Source organism: Mustela nigripes, chromosome X, assembly GCF_022355385.1.
Source record: "Mustela nigripes isolate SB6536 chromosome X, MUSNIG.SB6536, whole genome shotgun sequence".
Lineage (NCBI taxonomy): Eukaryota > Metazoa > Chordata > Mammalia > Carnivora > Mustelidae > Mustela > Mustela nigripes.
Genome location: NC_081575.1, coordinates 106,986,220 through 107,005,450, shown reverse-complemented (window position 1 = coordinate 107,005,450; position 19,231 = coordinate 106,986,220). Strand labels below are relative to the sequence as shown.

Genomic DNA, 19,231 nt, shown 5'->3' with positions numbered 1-19,231 from the left:
GCGCCTTTACCAGTTTCAGGAATGGTTGTAGTCAAGGGAAACATTCCCCTGTGGAGTGACAGAGCATTTGTAAAATTTGCCAGGATGGTGAACCGTTTTCTACTATTTTTCCTTCATCTCCCCCTTTACTAGCAGACACTCCGCTGAGTTTTCCCCTAACCTCTCCACTGCTCATTCATGCTCTGACACCAAGGACTTAGTACTAAAAGCAAACACTTACACTGCTAGCTGTTCTGAGTTACACATGCTAACTCACTAATCCCCACACCAACCCTATAAATCTGCTACTATTATCCCCATTTTATAGCTGAAGAAACTGAGGCCCAAGGCAGGGAGGGAAGGAGTGAGAACCTTGCCCCTGGCCTCACAGCTAGGAAGGAGTGGGGCCGGAATTAAATAGTGTGTTTGCATCTTGTGAAAGGGACAAGTTGGAGAGGGAAATAATTAACAGAAAGCCCCAACATGCTATTTTCTGGCTTACTAATGATGGAATTATGGTCAAAAGAGAGATTTGGGTGGCAGAGTGGAGTGCTTCAAGCCACTTGAAGCAAGCAGCTGCCTTGTCTTATCCAAAAGATGAGCCCTGTTTGTAAGGACTTGGCTATAAGACCTCTGTGTCGGGCACATGCCAGACTCTAGCTGGGCTGAGCAGATGGAGCCCACCCAGGGCTCACAGGCCTTGTCAGACAGCCAGAGGCTGATCATGACTTCCTACTGGGGGACATCCTCTTCATATAAGAGACGGTGTGAGGATTGAGACCAGTGAGCTACTGGCTATGATCGAGGTGGCCTGTTGTGTTCAGGGATGGTACGTTATGATCTCCATTTTATACAGCGATTATCTTAATGCAAGGCTAGGCAACAAATCCCAAAACTAGATACATAAACTATTTCAGGTTTGCAAACAAGATAATTTTTTTAAGGTGTGGCTGTATAAGTTATTTTTATTTCAGATTCCATTTTCCCCTCCAAACTATGGGACAAAAGGTGGCCAACCCACAAAATCCTACTTACCACACCTTGTAGCCAAGCCAGGCTGCTAACTGGTCCCCCACAATGTTGTTTCCGTGAGAAACTTACTCCAATCAGGCCTTGAGTCATTAGATCCAATCCCTACCTAAGACCCCACGAGTCCCAAAAGCTTATTTCTGCTCTGACAGGAACGGAGTACCCCCCTCAGCTTCCCCCTCCCAGCCCATGATCCCCACGTGAAAGGTATAGTTCAGTTCTAGAAACACTCCTGGTGTCTCTGGGTCTCTGTGGATACCTCACTCCCTCCATCCTGTGAAGAATACTGATTAGCCAGTTGTACAAGAGGCTTATCATAAAGCAGGTGTTCACAAACAGGCCATATCAGTTCTTGTCTATTTTAGAGGGTTCTGGAACCATCAGACAAGAGTGAGAGCAACATGCTTTCCCAACCCCCTGACTGGGACACTTGTGAGGAGGAAAGTACCAGATACACAGAGAAGAACTGAGGGTCGTCTGTACCACAGAGGGAAGATGAGATACAAGTCTCCAAAACAACTATGACATCCAGCAGTTTAGTGAGAAAACCGGGTCAAGCTACCTCTTGACCGATGGCCATGGTAGTGACAGACACAGTTTAAGGAAACACGGGAAGAAAAGCTAATTAAAGATAAATGGAGGTGTGGGAAGAATTTCACTGCCCTCTCTTCAACCTCCCCATGCCTTTTTCTTACAACATGCCAAATAACAGACCTGGGAGTCCATCATGAAAATGGGATAATTAGATCAATTGATGAACAATCATTTACTGAATGCTTGCGAGGCCGTGCCATGTCCGTTATATTGCTGATTCCTCTCAGCAACCCTTTGAGGAAAAGAGTGGATCATATTTGGCAGACATAGACCCAGAAATGCTTGAGCCCAGTCCCAAAGGGAAGGCTCATGATCAGGAGTGAACTGGGTAGCCAGGTCAGTAGCATCACAGTTTGAGATTATGTACCAGAAACACAAGGTAGTTCTGGGTCTTTTCAACATGTGTGTTCAAAATCCTTATTCATCAAAGGTTACTTAGTGGCAGAAATTCCAGAACTTGGTGATTCTCAAATACTCCATCTCCTTCTTTGAAAAATTATCTTTCTATTGATAGGAGACTGAAACTCCTGACTTAGGACCATGACAGGAATTATTTACAGGGAAGAAGGGGTTAGATGAGAGGCAACCGAAGTTTTATTAGGAAACTTTAGAATGGTGATAGGTTTGTGTTTTTTTGTTTTGTTTTTTTGCGGGGGGGGGGGGCGGCAATCACCAAAAAGGTCACCTACAAAAGTTCAAAGAAAAAAAAGTCTTTTTAAAAAGATGAAATACAGTTGGCTATGCCCTGGTGGCCTTGTTTAATTCCATTTTCCCTGTCTTATGCGAATTGACAAGGTCCAAAACCTTTCAGAACCAAACCAGACCTTCCAGGTTTTATCAGAAAAGTCACAGTTGGTAAAGGAATGCAGACATTTGACGGTGGGGGGGGGGGGGGGGAGACGGACCCTTCTCGATTTACTGCACTTACTCATTTTAGCCTCCCTTTCAGCCAAGCGGGGATCTGAACTTGCAGGAGAGGTAAAGAATTGGAGGGAGGAAAAGAAGACAGAAATTGATCGGCTCCTTTGCAAAGTCCTCTTTTCAAAGGAAATACCCAAAGACTGGGGCTTTTTGTTTGAATCCGCAAGTAATTTAACGTGCATATTACCTGAGCTCCCCCTGGGCTTTGTCAGTCATCGGAGGCTGTACTAAAGATCCTGCTCCCTTCCGTATAAGCTCTGAGGGAAACTTACCGAGCTAGTGAATGTTGCCAGACCGAGAGCATGTGAGAGGCTAGTCTCCCTCACCAACCCCCCCCCACACGCTTACTCAGTCAACAAACTGCATGTTAAACTCAGCATCTTCAAATAACTGTGGCAGGCACTTAAATCGCTGAAGGGAAGTGAGGAGCAGTATGTTTCATGGCTAAGAGAGCAAGACAAAGAAATGTAGATACTATGAGGTGACTCTGACCCACATCTATTCACACCTCCGTTGTTCTGGGGAGCTGACCGTCACCTTGCCTTTGCCCCCACCCCCCACTCTAGTCAGGAGTCTGGAAGGGATAGACAGGGGTACCTCTGCCAGCTAAGTTTTCCTCACCTCCTCTGTTTCCGGAGTACACTCTTTTCTTCTGGGAGGTTGCCCAGCTCCCGGCCGAAAGGCTCCCATTGGGATGTTGATATTTGCCTAAAAGAAAAAAGCAGGGAAGATTTTGCTCAAAAAGGGTAGGAACTTTAAATGACACTCAGAGACCCTAATCATTACGAGGAAAAATGCATCTGAAAAGTCCATCTTTCAAGCTTTTTACCTCAAGAAAATTGCCATAATGACAAGATAAAAACATGCAAAAGAAATTTTGACATTTATTACAAATTCCTGGACTTGGTCCTTAGGTCTGAGTGGTGATTTCACAGTTCCCTGCTGGATAGAAGAATTTCGAGACAGTTTGTTCTGGCTGTTGCCCTCCTGTGGTGCTTAGTATTTTCCTCTCCCACAGATGAGGAAGGAACATCTAATGATAGGGAAGGAGGAAACAGCATCCACAGAAGCCATCCTGCACCTTAGCCCTCCTTCGGCGTCTTTCAGATTCACCCTAGGAGGGCTGCATTCACACCTCCCAAACCACCTCCTTCTTTTCATAATGTCCGAGGACTGTTCCAGCACTTCCTGAGGTCTCTCCATAATAGACATTCCTCTACCTTCTCCATATCTCTCTCTCTCTCTGTCAAATAAAGAAATAAAATCTTAAAAAAAAAAAAGATTCTCTCTCTTCTTCTGCCCCCTAACCCCAACAACCGTGCTCTCTCTCTAAAACAAAAACAAAAACTTTCTTCTTTTTCTTTTTTTTTTTTAGTCTTTTTTTTTAATATTTTATTTATTTATTTGACAGAGAGAGAGAGATCACAAGCAGGCAGAGAGGCAGGCAGAGAGAGAGAGAGGAGGAAGCAGGCTCCCTGCTGAGCAGAGAGCCCGATGCGGGACTCGATTCCAGGACCCTGAGATCATGACCTGAGCCGAAGGCAGAGGCTTTAACCCACTGAGCCACCCAGGTGCCCCAAAAAACTTTTTTCTTAAGTAGAACACAATTTTCCCACTTAAGATAAAGTGTTGCCTTATGAGCAATTAGATATGTGGACTTGAAAAGTAGAAATTGCACTTTGATATTATGCATGAAAATGGTGCCTGAGCAAAGGGGACAAAATATTTTACTACCTTATGATACAGTTTGGGAAATTTGGGGGGCACATTAAGGCTGAGCATTCTGTGCTGTTCTTCTACTTAATATAAGGTGGCCTAGAGTGGGAGGAGGGAGGGGCATAAGACGAGGGGGGAAATATGTCTTACATGGTGGCAAATATGGTAGCATACTTCATGAATTCCAAGATGCACTTCTTTTAATATCTCTGAAATCAAAATATGTCTTACGACCAATGATTTCTTAAATTTTTAATTGGCACATTTGTTTTATTTTCTCTTAGTGGGACATAACATAAAGGTATTTTACAATCGGAAGTGTCTTAGACTGGCTGAAATATCATTAGGGTCCTGCAATGAGATCAAAAGCATGTAAATAAGACCCACAGACAATTATCATATTGAAGCAATAACTATCTCGATTGCTACGGTTTGATTGGAAAGGGGGGGAAGTAGATATAGGGACACTGGGGAGAAGGTTAACTAGCTAAAAGATCAATTAGATTATTAAGCATCTACAGAGGACATCTTCCTAATGGTGAGTTGAAGTTAACATACAGTTTCTGAAAGACTTGATTGCTAAACCAACCTTTTTGATGAAGTGTGCATGCTCTGTAGTCGGTTATAGTTTTCAGTAAAGGGACACATAAGGTCATCCAGGATAAGGCCCTCAGTAAAGCACATACTATGGGAACACCATCTTTTCTTGCTCAGAGTTTAATTTTAGCAACGCACGTCGCCTCTCCACGGTAGTAAACAGGCAGCTCCTGCTAGTGCAAAGAGCCCCATACTAGGCGTTGGTACAGATTCTCTGTACTTGAGAAAGTGACAACTGTTCTGGGTCTCAGCTTTCCCATTTGTGATATGAATATTAGACTTTGTCAGTGGTTTTCAAACCTTTCAGCTATGTAACCCTTCCTTTGAGTAAAGTATTGTGAGAACATCGAAAATGCAAACCAGATGGAAGCAGAGGCAGAGTTGTTCTGGCTAAGGTGGAAGGGAGTGTAAAACCCCATCTGCTTTCCCCAAACCCTGGGCCATGAGCAGTTCCTTCCAGTGGGAGGGGGGTGCCCAATCTGACAACCGTTGAAAGAGATCATCCTTAAGTAGATGAGCATGGACATGTACTTAAAATGTTCATTCTTCCCATTGTTAGGTTGTTTGCAATTTACTTTCAACCAACATAGACCACGTGCTATTTTATATGTTCAGTTTGGTTTACACTGCAGCTCTAGAGAATTCTATTGCTCTGAGTGGGAGTTTATCCTCATAGGGTAGTGATGAGGTGGTAAAATATCACCAAGGCCACATTCCCACCGTTGCTACTCCAAGTCCTTCTGTTAGTCATCTGTCCACTAACACCTGAGGTTTTGATGTATGAAGAAATGTCAAAAATAATGGCATAAGCATTAGAAATGGCTCTTGTTGGAGAAACTAGAGGAGGTTAGGGTATGCAGTTTGGTAAAACTGTTTTGGAGACTATCCCTCTCCCTGCCTCCACCGCTGGCCCCCGCACAGAACAGAGTGTAAGAATCTGACAGTGTATAGATTGTATCTTCTGAGACAGAGCTCGAGGAGTGATCCCTAAATGGGCCTGTCTCCAGCCATCGATAATGAGGATTTCCAGCTGGGTGCTGCCAGTGAGGGGTACAGAATCCTCACCTGCCTCATGTGAGCCTTTCATGTGAGTTGACAGTCACTTGGAGCACTTATAGGAACAAAAGCCAAGGCTTCCCAGAGCTCACAGACAGACTGCATGGACGGTTTTCTGCCGGCTTGCTAATGAATGTGTGTTTAACAAACGTCCGTCCATGTGGCAGAGTTGGCTTTGAGACTGGATTTCATCTTCACCCGGTGCGAGTTGGGCACAGTAACTACTCCCCTGGCCATCCACCCTACACTACTTTAGCCACCCCAAACCCCGATTCAGCCACGGTCCTACATCCTCACAACAAACTGCTGAGGAAGAAAACAGCCTCAGAGAAGTCTGATGTCACACAAAGAGTTTGAGGAAAAACCAGGATTTCAAATCAGAGCTGCCTGACCTTGGGGACAGAGCTTTTCACTCTATCAAGCCCTCTCCAAAGAGCTCTTCTTACTTGACCAAAGTGAGCTCCAGTAACTCTGAAATGCCCTAAACTGGCACAAAAATTACAGGCTTACACTTTGAGAATGGCCTTGGAAAAGGGGCACATAAAATGGATAATTCCAAAATAGGTGTCAAAGAAAAGTCACATTGAAAAATGAGCCATTAACTCAGTGACTTGATGCTTTTTCATCTTTAAGTCATCACTCAAGAAACCAGGAACCTAAATGGGTTTTTTGACAGCAAATATTGACAGGATCCAAAGCAGCCCAAGAACACGTCAAATATCCAGTCATTAATGTATACCTAAAGGGAGTGTCAGAAAAGTGCTTTGTAAATGATTAGAGACATTTCATTAATATAATCGTAGGGTGGTAATATTTGAGTGACAAATTATAGACTAAATTATAGCCATAAGAAAAATTCCTTATAACTTGAATTTGTAAAAATATGTAGACCTTAGCTCTCTTTTTTATTCCATGGCCAAAGAATTCTGTCATATTCTGGTTTTTCACTGACTCACTCTATTTGAATGCAAATAAAATACCTTTCAATGATTAATTTTTCCATCTGCATATTGGGTATGGTATCTGCTATTCAGAATGGATTTCAAATATAAGGTACATTTTTATGGAAGAAAATGGAGTCGGTCCAGGTCATTGATGTTAGACTTTCCCTGCGTTGAGGTGACTCCCTGTCATTGATGTGATTAGACTTTTTCTGGGTTTGTTTATTCTCTAAGGTTGGAATTCTTCCTTCTCTTTATAGACTCTGTATAAATGCAAAGGAGGCAGGCTTTTGTTTTTTTCCTTTTACAACACATTCCCTTGCATTTCTTTTTCCTCCCCAAGTTTTATTCATCTTAGATATTTTCAAATATGCACCTGACGCAGCAAACCGAGCACATCACTTGCCCAAGCTATACATAATTTGTTACATCCTCGAAGTTGGGAATGGAAAAGAATCTACTAGATGATCTTTTGCCAGAACAGGATACAGTTCCCCGATAATGGACCTATCTGATGTGAAATGAATACTACACTTGATCTCACCAGGTGAAGAAAAGTAGAAAGAATTCCCTGTAAGTTAATTCCACTACTCCCTTAATTATTTGTATTGTTCTCCTGCTTGGCTCCAGCCTTTGAGCCCGAGGATTCTGGAAACCATATTCCTTCCACAGCCACTGCTGTGTGACTTACAGTGGAGTGACATCTTCTTTCTCCAGTGGGCTGGATTCTGATATGAGCCCGCCACTGGCTACTTTCAGTCCCTATGTACTTTGCTTTCCGTAGCCAGTGCTCTCTTGTCTCTCCCTCCCTGTCCTCCATGTTGGAGCCCGCTATGCCTCTCCTTTTATTGTTGAGGCTTTTGGAGTTTCCTCTCATTGCGTATTTGTTTGAGATAACACACACACACACACACACACACACACACACTCTAAATCTATCTTTAGCTTTCAAAGGTCTCCAGCTGCTCCAGCCAGAATCTATAGCCACCACAACCCCCCTCCCCCACCCCATGCCAACCTCCCAGGCCACAAGCAGAGGAAACCCTACAGGGTTGCATTTTGCCATATTTCTTCCTGCACTTTACTATTCATAGTGTCCTAGACCTCCTCTGAATAGAGCAGGATATGACATTTTGAGATTTCTAGCATCTTCACAGAAGACTTTCAACAAGAGCTTTCTCAATAGCTGATTAGAAAATGAGATTCTTGGGGGGCCTGGGTGGCTCAGAGGGTTAAGCCTCTGCCTTCGGCTCAGGTCATGGTCTCAGGGTCCTGGGATCGAGCCCCACGTCGGGCTCTCTGCTCAGCGGGGAGCCTGCTTCTTCCTCTCTCTGCCTACTTGTGATTTCTTTCAAATAAATAAATAAATAAACCTTTAAAAAAAAAAGAAAATGAGATTCTTATTTGATTTGTTAGCCTAAATTAAGATAGACAGATGAAACTAACAACTAAAATACAGTCCAACCTACTTTAAAATATAATTCTATATCACTAGAATATAACTTCTTTATCTTTAGGGATTCTTGAAATCTGGAAAGGATTCAGAACATATAAAACTTACCCTCTCAACACAGTCTTGAAGAACTCCCACTCAACCACTATCCATTACGCATGGTGTTTCACACTGAAAGGTTTTCTTCTGTCTGTCTGTCTGTCTCTCTCTCTCTCTCTGTTCTCATCACTTCGCTCTTTTCAGTAATTTCCTGAATGACTCAACTATAGGCTTGTCATCCAGAGAAAAGTGGATTTCAAGAATTCATTATGGCTGTTAAGATAATATTTACATTTGGTTGAGGGCAAGTCATATATCTGAGATACTTGTAAAGGTCAGCCTCAGAAAATGACATCTTGGGGCTCCAGGGTAGCTCAATGGGTTAAACTCTGCCTTTGGCTTGGGTCATGATCTCAGGGTCCTGGGATTGAGCCCCACATCTGGCTCTCTGCTCAGTGGGGAACCTGCTTCCCCTTCTCTCTCTTCCTGCTTCTCTGCCTACTTGTGATCTCTCTCTCTCTCTCTCTCTGTCAAATAAATAAAATATTTTTTAAAATGACATCTTTTGGTCAACATATAGACTACTTGCTTCACGGTACCAATATGGAACCCTGGTCAGAGCAGCAAAGATTATCTGCTTGTGGTAGCAGTGGGCCCCCTCTGGAGTCAGTCTGTTAACATTCAACTTCTAGCTACATGTTAAAGAAACCAGGGTTAGAAATGATAAACAGTGTATTATAGTGGTTTACATAAGCAAGAAGCAGTAGATCCATGATCGAAGAAAAGGCCTTGGCTCTACATTAAAACAAGTAACAAATGAAAGTTCATTTTTAATTTTTAAATTTAAATTAGATATTAAAGGAAGGTATATATCTTTATTTTATTTACTTTAACTGATGAATTTGGTTAACTGCCCAAACATGGGTAGTGCTAGATTATTCCTTTGTGCCAAGGATCGTCATGTACCTGGAATCCTTTTTCAACTAGAAATCCCTATCAGGAAGCATGTAGAGTCTCTGACACCTGTCTATAAAGACTTTGGTCAGGCTGTTTTCTTCTTCTATGGAGCCTTTATGCCTGGGCAATGAGGAGTGGAAGAGCAATGATAACGGGTCGGGAAGAGAAAGAAATATCAAAGCTCGGGGCTTCATGATATTCTGTTCTACGTATGGATTGGGTAACAATGGACAAGTTCCTATAAGAGGCCACAAAGTAATGATGGCAGGGTTCATGTAATCATTCCTTTAAAATATATAATAAAAATTAGGTTTAGTTTCACAAGCAGCTTGGTTAAGTGAATTAAGCAGAGAGATGGTAATTCAGTGGCCACAGCTATTTGTATTTTGAGATCATGCTTGTCACCAAATAACTTTACTTTGTCCTATTCACTCAGAGCCAACTTATATTTAAGATGATTTTAGTCAGGGTGAGCTATTAGTTTCTTTTTCCCTAAAATGCTGATTCTTTCTAATGTCATGTGAGCTCTTTAAAAGGGAGGACCTGGCTTGGTACTTATGATTACCTGTTAGATGGTCCCACCCACTCTTCTACTCTCTCTGCCAGGGTGGGGATGGTAAGTGATGAGACTAGAGAATGTTGCAGAGTGGTTCTGCACACGGGCTTTGCGATCAGACAACAAGAGTTCGGGCCCTGACTCTCCTACTTACAAGCTGTGTGATCCTGGCCATGCTGTTTTCCTTCTCTATACCTTTCATTATAATCCATGGAGATCTCATTGCCCTGTGTCAAATACATAGTAAACCCTGAAGAAACTGTGGCTGCTATTATCATCCTAATAATAAACCTGAGAAGTTATTCTCAGGAAGTTCATAGACTATTAGAAGCTACACAGAGGTTTAGAGACCATTTAATGCAACACCTTCCCTTTGCAGATCATGGGGACCAAGAGGTGAAGTCATAGAGCAGACTAGGGAACAGAACTCTTTTCCATTCATCCATGAAGCTCTCAGATCCCATGAGAGAGGACAAATAATAGCTCACTTTGGTCAATGGTAGAGAGAAAAGCCAGTGAACATTGGCTCTGGGTGGGTTGAGGCCCTAGGGAGGCCCATGGTTGTTTCCAAAGGGGGTGTGCTCAGGAAGAAGGGGAAGGATGGGCAGGTGCTGTTTGTGGCCGAAGTCACTTGGTCTCATTAGAGAGACTTGCCGAGAAGATCATCGATGGGATTGGATTTCCCAGCAGCTCTAGTTTTCCCCACCTGTCATGTCAAATGCTTTCATCTGAAGGGAACAGCCCCACTATGCTGAGTGTGCTGATATTAGCTTGGTTGCAATTCCATCCCCATAAACAGTGGGGCTTAAGAAGCAGCCTGGAAAAAAAAAAAAAAAAAGAAGCAGCCTGGACAGTACAAATGAGGGCTAGTAAACTATGGCCCATGGACCAAATCCAACCTGCCACCTGTTTTTATAAATAAAGTTGCATTGGCACACAGCCACACTCATTCATTTATGCATTACCTATGTCTGCTTTTGAGCTATAATGGCAGAGTTGGGTAGTTAGAACAGAGACTCAATGATGTGCAAATCCTAAAATACTTACTATCTTGCCCTTTATAGAAAAGATTCGCCAACCTCTGGTATACAGCCTTATAGCTGCTTAGGATACAAAGGCCCTGACCAGGCAAAGGAAGGATCAACTGATTCCTTCAGGATAGTTTTATGTCCCTGGCACAAAAAGTGATTTCTTTAGTACAACTGAAAGAAAACACTGACTTGGAATCCGCTTCCAATTCAAAGGCCACCTTTTCAATGTGGGTATGAAAGATAGTTGTCCAAGTCCTCTAAGGATAGGCTGCATTCTGGCCCGCCTGTTAATCTGGGGCATGGAGAGGATGGAACCAGTTGAAGAGAAACCAAGGCAATTCCATGCATTACTTGGACAGTTCGAAGAGCCATCTCTTAAGGAATTGTGTGGTATAAACCAGGCCCTTACCATTCATTATTTTATTCATTAGAACAATCCTTTCAAATAATGTGATTATCCTGATTTTACAGAAGGGTGAACTAAGGGAGAACTAAGGTCCCAGAGTGAGTGAGTGCCAGGTAGAGATTTATAACTATTTGGCTCCATGTTGTCTGATGCACGTAGGTGCAGTAGTTCAACTATCTGAATGCCTAACTGTTTCAAGTATAGCTGACAGTGGCTTAAGTTTGCGCAATCCAGACAAAATGGAGATCTAAGTCATTATTTTCTCGAAGTTTGCACTGCAAAATACTCTGCTGCAAAATACTCATTTGAAAGTTCCTGTATATTTAGAAAACTCTGCCTACATTACCACTTTTTTGAAAATCTACAAAGTCATTAGCAAGTTATGGACTCTGAGAAATTCTACGGTAAAGATCCTATCCAACTTCACTGAATTTAGTGTTTCCCAAACACTTTATCATGGAACCCTTTCGTTAACAAATGACATCCCATAATACTAGTATTCTAAAAGATGCACTTTGGGAACTGTTGACCTAGATGATGGCGATGATGGTGATGATGATGATGACTGACGAGTGATGATAACAGCTAATATTTATTAAGCAATTCAACAAGCCAGGCACTGGCCTAAACTTTCACACGTATTAATTCATTTAACTCTCACAGCAACCCTATGAGATCAGTACTGTTATTAATTCACCCACGTGATAGATGAGAAAACCAAGGCACAAAGAGGATAAACAACTTGTCCAAAGTCACACAGCCAGTAAGGCCTGGAGACAAGCTCCTCAAACGGAGGGATCAGGTATCAATTCACCTTCAGGTGGCCTGCACTTTGCACAGTGCCTGTCACAAAGACCCAGGAAATGACAGTTGAACTGCCTTGGAGATAAGACCCTAATAAAAAGGAAAAGCAACTAGAACACGCAGAATAGAACATTTAACATCTTTAAGTGGTATTTAAACAATGAAGGCACTCCTGATCGTTTGGAGTTTCTATTTGTTCCAGACATAACTGTACCCTAGATAATGTTACTACTATAAACCATTTTTATAGTGAAACCATTTTCATATTTTCTTTAATAGACCCTACTTTAGGTTAATGAAGAGATGATAGAAAAATATCAGATATTACAGATCCTATTTAGCCACGAGAAATAATATTTTATTTGAAGGCACATTAAATTAGACTTTTTGAGTGGCGTAAAATATACCGAAAGAGGCAAAACCACAACCATAAGGAAGCACTCTATTGCCTTTGTTGGTAGAGTGGATGGAATTTTTAAATGTAGTAAAATAACAGTTACTGAGAAGAGTCCATAGCAGCTTTTTAAATATTACAGACCTAAAAATATATCAAGGTCAAAATGAGTAGATAAAACACTGGTGGACTTTCAGTGTAGATTTGAAGGAAGCCAGAAAGCACTAAGGAAAAAAAAAAACCCAACACACTTTCAACTTTAACAGGAAGAGAAGCAAAAACAACCTAAGAGAAGACTATGTTTTTGAGTCCTGCAAAACAAAAAAGGAATTTTATGTTTAGTCCATTGGGAAGTTCAAATTCAGTGATTAATTCATGGATTAAATTTCTCATCATGTTAACAAAGAACACTCCTGAATGATAATTATTATGATAATAGTTGACACTTAATGAGGGTTTACTGTGGTGTTTTAAGCAACTTGTATGTGTAGCTGTAGGACATGAGCGCTATCAACCCACTTTACAGATGTGGAAAGAGAGGCAGAGAGATAAAGTAGTTTTCCCATGATTCCACACCAGTATGGATTAAGGATTCAAACTCCAGGAAAGAAGTTTCAAAGGCTCAAGGATGCCCACAGGTCTGGGAGGCAAAATGAATTCTACTACCGATGTCCAGGTATGGCAGAGACTCAGTAGGTGGACACAAAAGGGCCACACGTGGCAATGCGGAGTTAGATTCTTGCCAATAGGCTCTTCCTTGATAGTTCATTCTATGACAAGTTTCCAAGGGTTGCCACTTAAGAAGCCCATCCGCTTAAGACTGTGCATTAGTCTTGGGGCACCTGGGTGGCTCAGTGGGTTAAGCCTCTGCCTTCAGCTCGGGTCATGATCTCAGGGTCCTGGGATGGAGCCCCACATCGGGCTCTCTGCTCAGCGGGGAGCCTGCTTCCTTCCCTCTCTCTGCCTGCCTCTCTGCCTACTTGTGATCTCTGTGTGTCAAATAAATTAATAAAATCTTTAAAAAAAAAAAAAAGACTGCATTAGTCTTAACAGGTAAATATCTGTGCCTCCACCCATCTCTGCCGCTGGGCCCATGCATGCCCCTCCAAAACAAGGTCAATCGCTTATGTTTATGCTGTGTTAGTGCATCACACCCCAAATATCCAGGAACTGTGCCACAGGTCCCGTGGTATTCAGAAAAGTCCAGGAAAAAAAAAAGTTTAAACGTTCCTTTAAAGATAGCACGGAAGACTCCATGTCGATGCAAGAGAAAAATGGAATTTTACAATAAAGTATCATGACCAGCATCACAGCGTGGGAGCCATTTGAGAGTTAAACACAAAAACCTTCAAAGAATAGCAAATTAGATACGGAGTAGAAACAAATACTGAAAGTTATTTTCATAATTGTATTTTTTTTTTAGATTTTATTTATTTCACCGAGAGAGAGAGAGACAGTGAGAGAGAGAACACAAGCAGGGGAAGTGGGAGAGGGAGAAGCAGGCTTCCCGCTGAACAGGGAGCCCCATGGGGCTCCATCCCAGGACCCCAGGATCATGACCTGAGCCGAAGGCAGACGCTTAATGACTGAGCCTCCAAGTGCTCCTCATAACTGTATTTGTGTTCCAAAATTCCCTATACCCCCCCCCCCCTTTTGGGGGGGGGTGATCCTTAAGTCCGCTGAAGCAACCAAAGAATTTGTTTGCTGGGAAGGCATGAGGAGATATAACCGCACCCAGACTTTACACGAAGCATACCCAAGCGTCAGGAAGGACACTTGACAAGAAAGGATATGTTCTAAACAGATGGGTCAACAAATTCAGTTAAATATAAAAATGGAAAGTGAATTTTTAAATTCATATCAATGAGCGTATCAAAAACATACACATCCACAAAAATATCCAAAAACTAAACACTGCATTTTTGTAGACAGTTAATTCTCATTCATAACTTTGTCTCACAATTCAGCACGATCGAACAAACCAGCTTCTCCCTCCGCAGTTGTACCTTCCCAGACTCAGATCCTGTCTCATTTGCACCCTAGGAATCAGTTGTTTCTTGAAGTGAATTACCAATGAACAATCAAAAAAGGTCTGATTTATTAATCAAACAGGCTAGGAGTCACAGAGCTGATGTTAAAACGCAAATACGCCTACTTACCTGGATGGCTCTGACATTGGAAACCGGCTGTTTCGACATATTCGCGGGGTCTTATCCCTAAAAAAACAAGTGAGAAACTGTTAGAGGTGGCGGCATTCAGATTCTCAGGCTTGATAAATTAGAACTTAACTCGTGATTCAACTGGGCAGTCACCCCTTTCAGTCTCAGTTTCTGAAGTTACTTACGGACTCTCCTTCCCAATGCCTCGGGGAGAGGGAACACTAGAGCGCCCGGATAAATCATTCAGGAGGAGAAATGCTGAGATGCCTCGCCCCTGATCGAATGATAGGCAATCAGAAACTTGAAAGGCGCTATCATCTCCTTCCCTGCCCTCCTGCCCCCGCCGCTGAGAGCAGCAAAGCAAAGAGGTTGTGGGAATAAAACACCTTTGTTTGGGGCCTCGGAAGCTCTCTGCTTGAAACTGAACTTCTCATCTGAATGAGCTGTTGCCAGGGCTGCGTGTCAGCCTGTTGGGAGCTCCCACTCTCCATTGAACGCCTGGAGAGAAATGGCCTGGACCACGGTCTCACTACTCACTGCGTACGTGTCTGTTCCAGCTGGGCCCCTGGGAGACACTGTGAGGATGGAGCCCGCTCTCTCTAAACACAGGCAGCCGCAAGCCTCACCCATCCGCTTTGCTTTTAACGAAACAGCCTCAGAAGGCAAATAGGCCCATGTCGTTTCCCCCAGATGTAGCCATGCTTCCTTCCCAAAGGACTTGGGCTTTCTTTCAGATGGGGAGATCTGACTTAGAGATGACTAGTGGCCAAGGTTTGCTGGCGTGAGGGGTATGGGGAACAGCCCGACTCTGGCCTCTTATCGCACTTCTAAGTATTGTCATAGCTGGGTCGATGAAATGTTGACAGGGCCAACGGAAAAAGTTAAAAATTCAGTGAATGGAAAACATGCTGTTATTTAAACCCAAACCATAAAATGGGTTGACCGACTTTCCTCTACTGCCTGGTGTAAATGCATGTGCGACCCGTCCTGTGTCACGTGGCCCGTGTCTCTCAACATTTCTAGGCCCTTTTCCTCTTCCTTAAATTTTACCTGATTCTTGAGCTGTGGTGAGACTCAAAATGACATAATGTTCCCAAAACTGCATCAGGAACTCTAAAGCATGATGCAGATATTGATGGTTTCATTGCCATTGTCCACGGCTTGTGACTTTTCAGTAATTTACTGACCTACAGCTTCAGGTAAAGAGTAACAATTGTTGTAGTGTCAATGCCCCTCACCACTTGTACATATAAAAGATTTGAGAACTCTGAAAAACACTGTTTTTCTGAAATCTTCAAAGACATAGGCCCTGTTACATGAAGTTAAACAATTAAATAATTTTTAAAAATCTCTAATGCAGCCAAATGTAAGTCTTTGGAGTCACATACATGAAAACAATGAGATTTTTTCTTTAAGTTTCACCTGCATGTTTTGGTAATAGACATAAATAGCCTCCATCTAGAAGGGTCTATGTAGAATTATTTTTGCTTTGGTTAAAAAGTTAAAAAGCCACAACAAACTGAACAATTAGGAATGCATTTTTCTCTATGATATGTTTCAAATACATTTCTATCTTTCCCACAGTGTCAAAGAGTCAATGAAGGCATTTTAATTTTCAGATCTCATATACACAGTTCAATATCAAAAGGAAAAGCTTGGTAGTTTAATTTTTAATGTTTCTATTCCTCAAAAGCTATTAGAAGCCATGCAAAGCAATAATTCTCACAGGACTTTAAACATCTCAGCATATAGTTTTCTCTGTGCATATACAACTACGGTTTAAACAATATCACTTGGGAACTTAACAAAAAGTTACTGTACATCTATTTGAAACATAGGAAGTAGGAAACTTCTTTTGTTACTACAATAACATGTTGAAAGGTAAAAAAAAAATCAGGCAATGAATAATTGTGTTATTTATTTTGCATTGTTTTTCTTAATTAGGCTGATTTTGGTTTTTTCCACTAAACTACTGGATCACTTTGGTTTTCTGTGGACCTCTGAGCCTAAAAGATAGATAGACCTTGGGCCTCATCTCCTGTATAGCCTCGGTATATCTCATTTGCATATAAATTCCTTCTGAACATATATGTCAGTCTTCAATAGAGACATCTTTAGAAAGTTGGTCAGATCCCAGCTCTCATTCCTTGCAAACAGGCTATATAACATTTGTGTAAATCCGTCCTGCAGCCGTTCCTGCTGTCCTCATTATTCGCAGAGAAATCAGGGCAAAGCACACTGATGAATAAAAATAGACAGCGTTCCCTGGCTGTTTCCCTGGCCCTGCATTCACCTCCGTTAGGGATGTGGTGTAGAATGCACCTGCCTTCTTTATCTGCATGCATCGTCCCGCGACCAAAAAAGACAGCTATGTCTTAGATGCACAACTCTACTCACAGCTGACCACAGCTTTTCATCCGAAGAGGTACCCTTTAAAGTACTCTATTACTGTGTTTCCTGGTTCTAGCTAAAATTTGGAAACGTGGAAACTTTGACAAGACGTGTATTGACTTTTACAAAGCCTATACTATAATGGAAATGCTTGCCAGCTTAGCACAGTGGTGTTGGGTTTTCCTGGAAGATCGGCAAGTCAGTGGGGAACTTTAATGGGGGCTGTATGCTGAGTCATAGACAATATATCTCTGCTGCTTTTTTGATTGGGCAGCACCTAATATCTGACTTCTAAATAGCACTCGCTCCCTTACTAAAAATTTGTCAACATTTCTATCACTAATTTAATAAGGGAGTCAGAGTAAAACAAATCAATATTTGGAGAGAAGGGGCTTTGTTTGTTCTTTTTAAAGGTCTATTAAATGGCTAGAGCTCCATTTCAAAGGGAATTATCTTCTGTCCTGCAGCTAAAAATAATTCCTGAGAAGGGTGTAGAAAGACATTCAGCTGTCTGAACTGACTAACTCCTTATTCACTTTGCCTGAATACACCGAGAGGCAAGAGGCACTGATCATCACTGGGTCTCAGAACCTGGTGCCCTCATGGGGAGAGACAAGTGCTGCCCTCCACCCTACTGGGTACCTGGAACACCACGATCAAAGCACCGAAGCGGGGCTTTCGAAAAGATGGTTTTGTAATGTTAATCGATCTGTACAGTTGATAGAACTTTATCTCTGAGGTCAAGCCTGGCGCTGAGGGAAAGGGGAAAAGCATTTTCAACTTGTACTGGGTGACGACTGACAATAATTTGCATTTAGGTAAATCAGAGAGCTAGCGCGATAGCTTTCCTCTGCTGCAAATCCTCCTGATTATTCCTAGGCTACCAGCACGAATCCATCTGTAGCTGACTGACTGTAACCCTGGCCAGGAGAATGAAAATGACATAACGTTCAGGGTTACAGTCACCCTATGTGGATTGTGGAAAGTTTCTTAATGTCACAATCAACGAAAACTACTTTTAGTTCAGTCTTCTGTCAGATAGCTCCCCCCGCATACACACACAATTTCTAAAACAGAATCAGCAACACCACCAACGAATAGTGAATTTACAAGGAAGCTACAGCCACTAGTTACAAGCCTACAAAGTTATAAGTAGTCACTTCAAGTTAGGCATCAAGGAAATTTCCTTCAGAAAGCCCAGCTGCCCGAGCTGGGTCCTCCTGCTTACCTGCTCTATGTATTTGTTTACTGCCTGAGGAAAGTCCCGGCAGCCAGATGCGAGAATACAGGGCTCCTCAGAAGGTGGAACGGACGCCCGGTGTCCTCTGAGCCGTGATCTCAATTCCGATGCTTTGCATGTGGCGGAAATAGCTCAAGTGCTCAGTGCCTCACTCAGTACTGAGAGCTGCTCCCCGCTCGGGGCTGGAGGGAAACTCGGTTTAAGGCTAAGTGTTAAAGAGAATTCCTGTCATAGCTCACAGTTGTTCTTCCTAAATATAGAGTTTGATACAAGCCATATACTGGCTGCCTCCGAAAGGCTTGACCGTGCTGAGAGCAGGGCTCAAATGTCAGCCGGAAGATGGCTACGGAATCTTCCAGAAGATGCTGGCTGCACTTTCTCACATGTTCTGAGGGGGCACAGTGAAGTTTGAAAAGTAGGAAAAGTTTCTATCTTTAGCATTATTACCTGGAGGCCAGACCACGAGGAGCGTAAGATAAAAATTAGAGAGAAGCAGCGTGGCTCCGAGCTTCTTAGCAGGGACACCGACATCAAGCACTTTTTGAATCCTAGCTCGGTCACTTAGGAGCTGTTAAAATTTTTCTTGATCAGCATTCGATACATGCTCACCAAATTATGACGATTATAATATTATGTGCAACTATAAGATATCACCCTTTTTGTAGGTCATAGATGGTCTCAGATCATTCCACTCAAATGTGGTTCCAGGGCTGAGTCCTTGCTATCTCTGTGTTGCCTCTACTGGTGGCAAGGATACGGACCACAGAGCACAGGAGACAATAGTGCAAAACCAAACAAAGAGGAAATACCTATTTTAACTACGCCAGGGGCGAGGACCACGTATGAGGCAGAACACTTTTTAAACAGAACACTACCAAATCCTAAGGCACATGCTCATTATCTTTGTTCTGGTTTGGTTTTGGGGTTTTGGCTCTTGAGGACGGTTGGGTGGGTTTTTTTTCTTTTTC

At 42.5% G+C, this 19,231-nt stretch overlaps 1 protein-coding gene across 1 annotated transcript in view; it reads right to left on the bottom strand.

Moving 5' to 3' along the window:
- Window positions 1–18,624, bottom strand: part of SMPX (small muscle protein X-linked) — a 53,081-nt gene extending 34,457 nt beyond the window's left edge. The window contains exons 1-3 of the mRNA XM_059386175.1: window positions 18,252–18,624; window positions 14,633–14,689; window positions 3,145–3,231 (exon numbers count right to left, since the gene is read on the bottom strand). Of these exons, the coding sequence (XP_059242158.1) occupies window positions 3,145–3,231; window positions 14,633–14,671 (126 nt within the window). The 5' untranslated portion in view covers window positions 14,672–14,689; window positions 18,252–18,624. The remainder of the gene's footprint in view (window positions 1–3,144; window positions 3,232–14,632; window positions 14,690–18,251) is intronic.
- Between the last annotated feature and the right edge of the window lie 607 nt (window positions 18,625–19,231).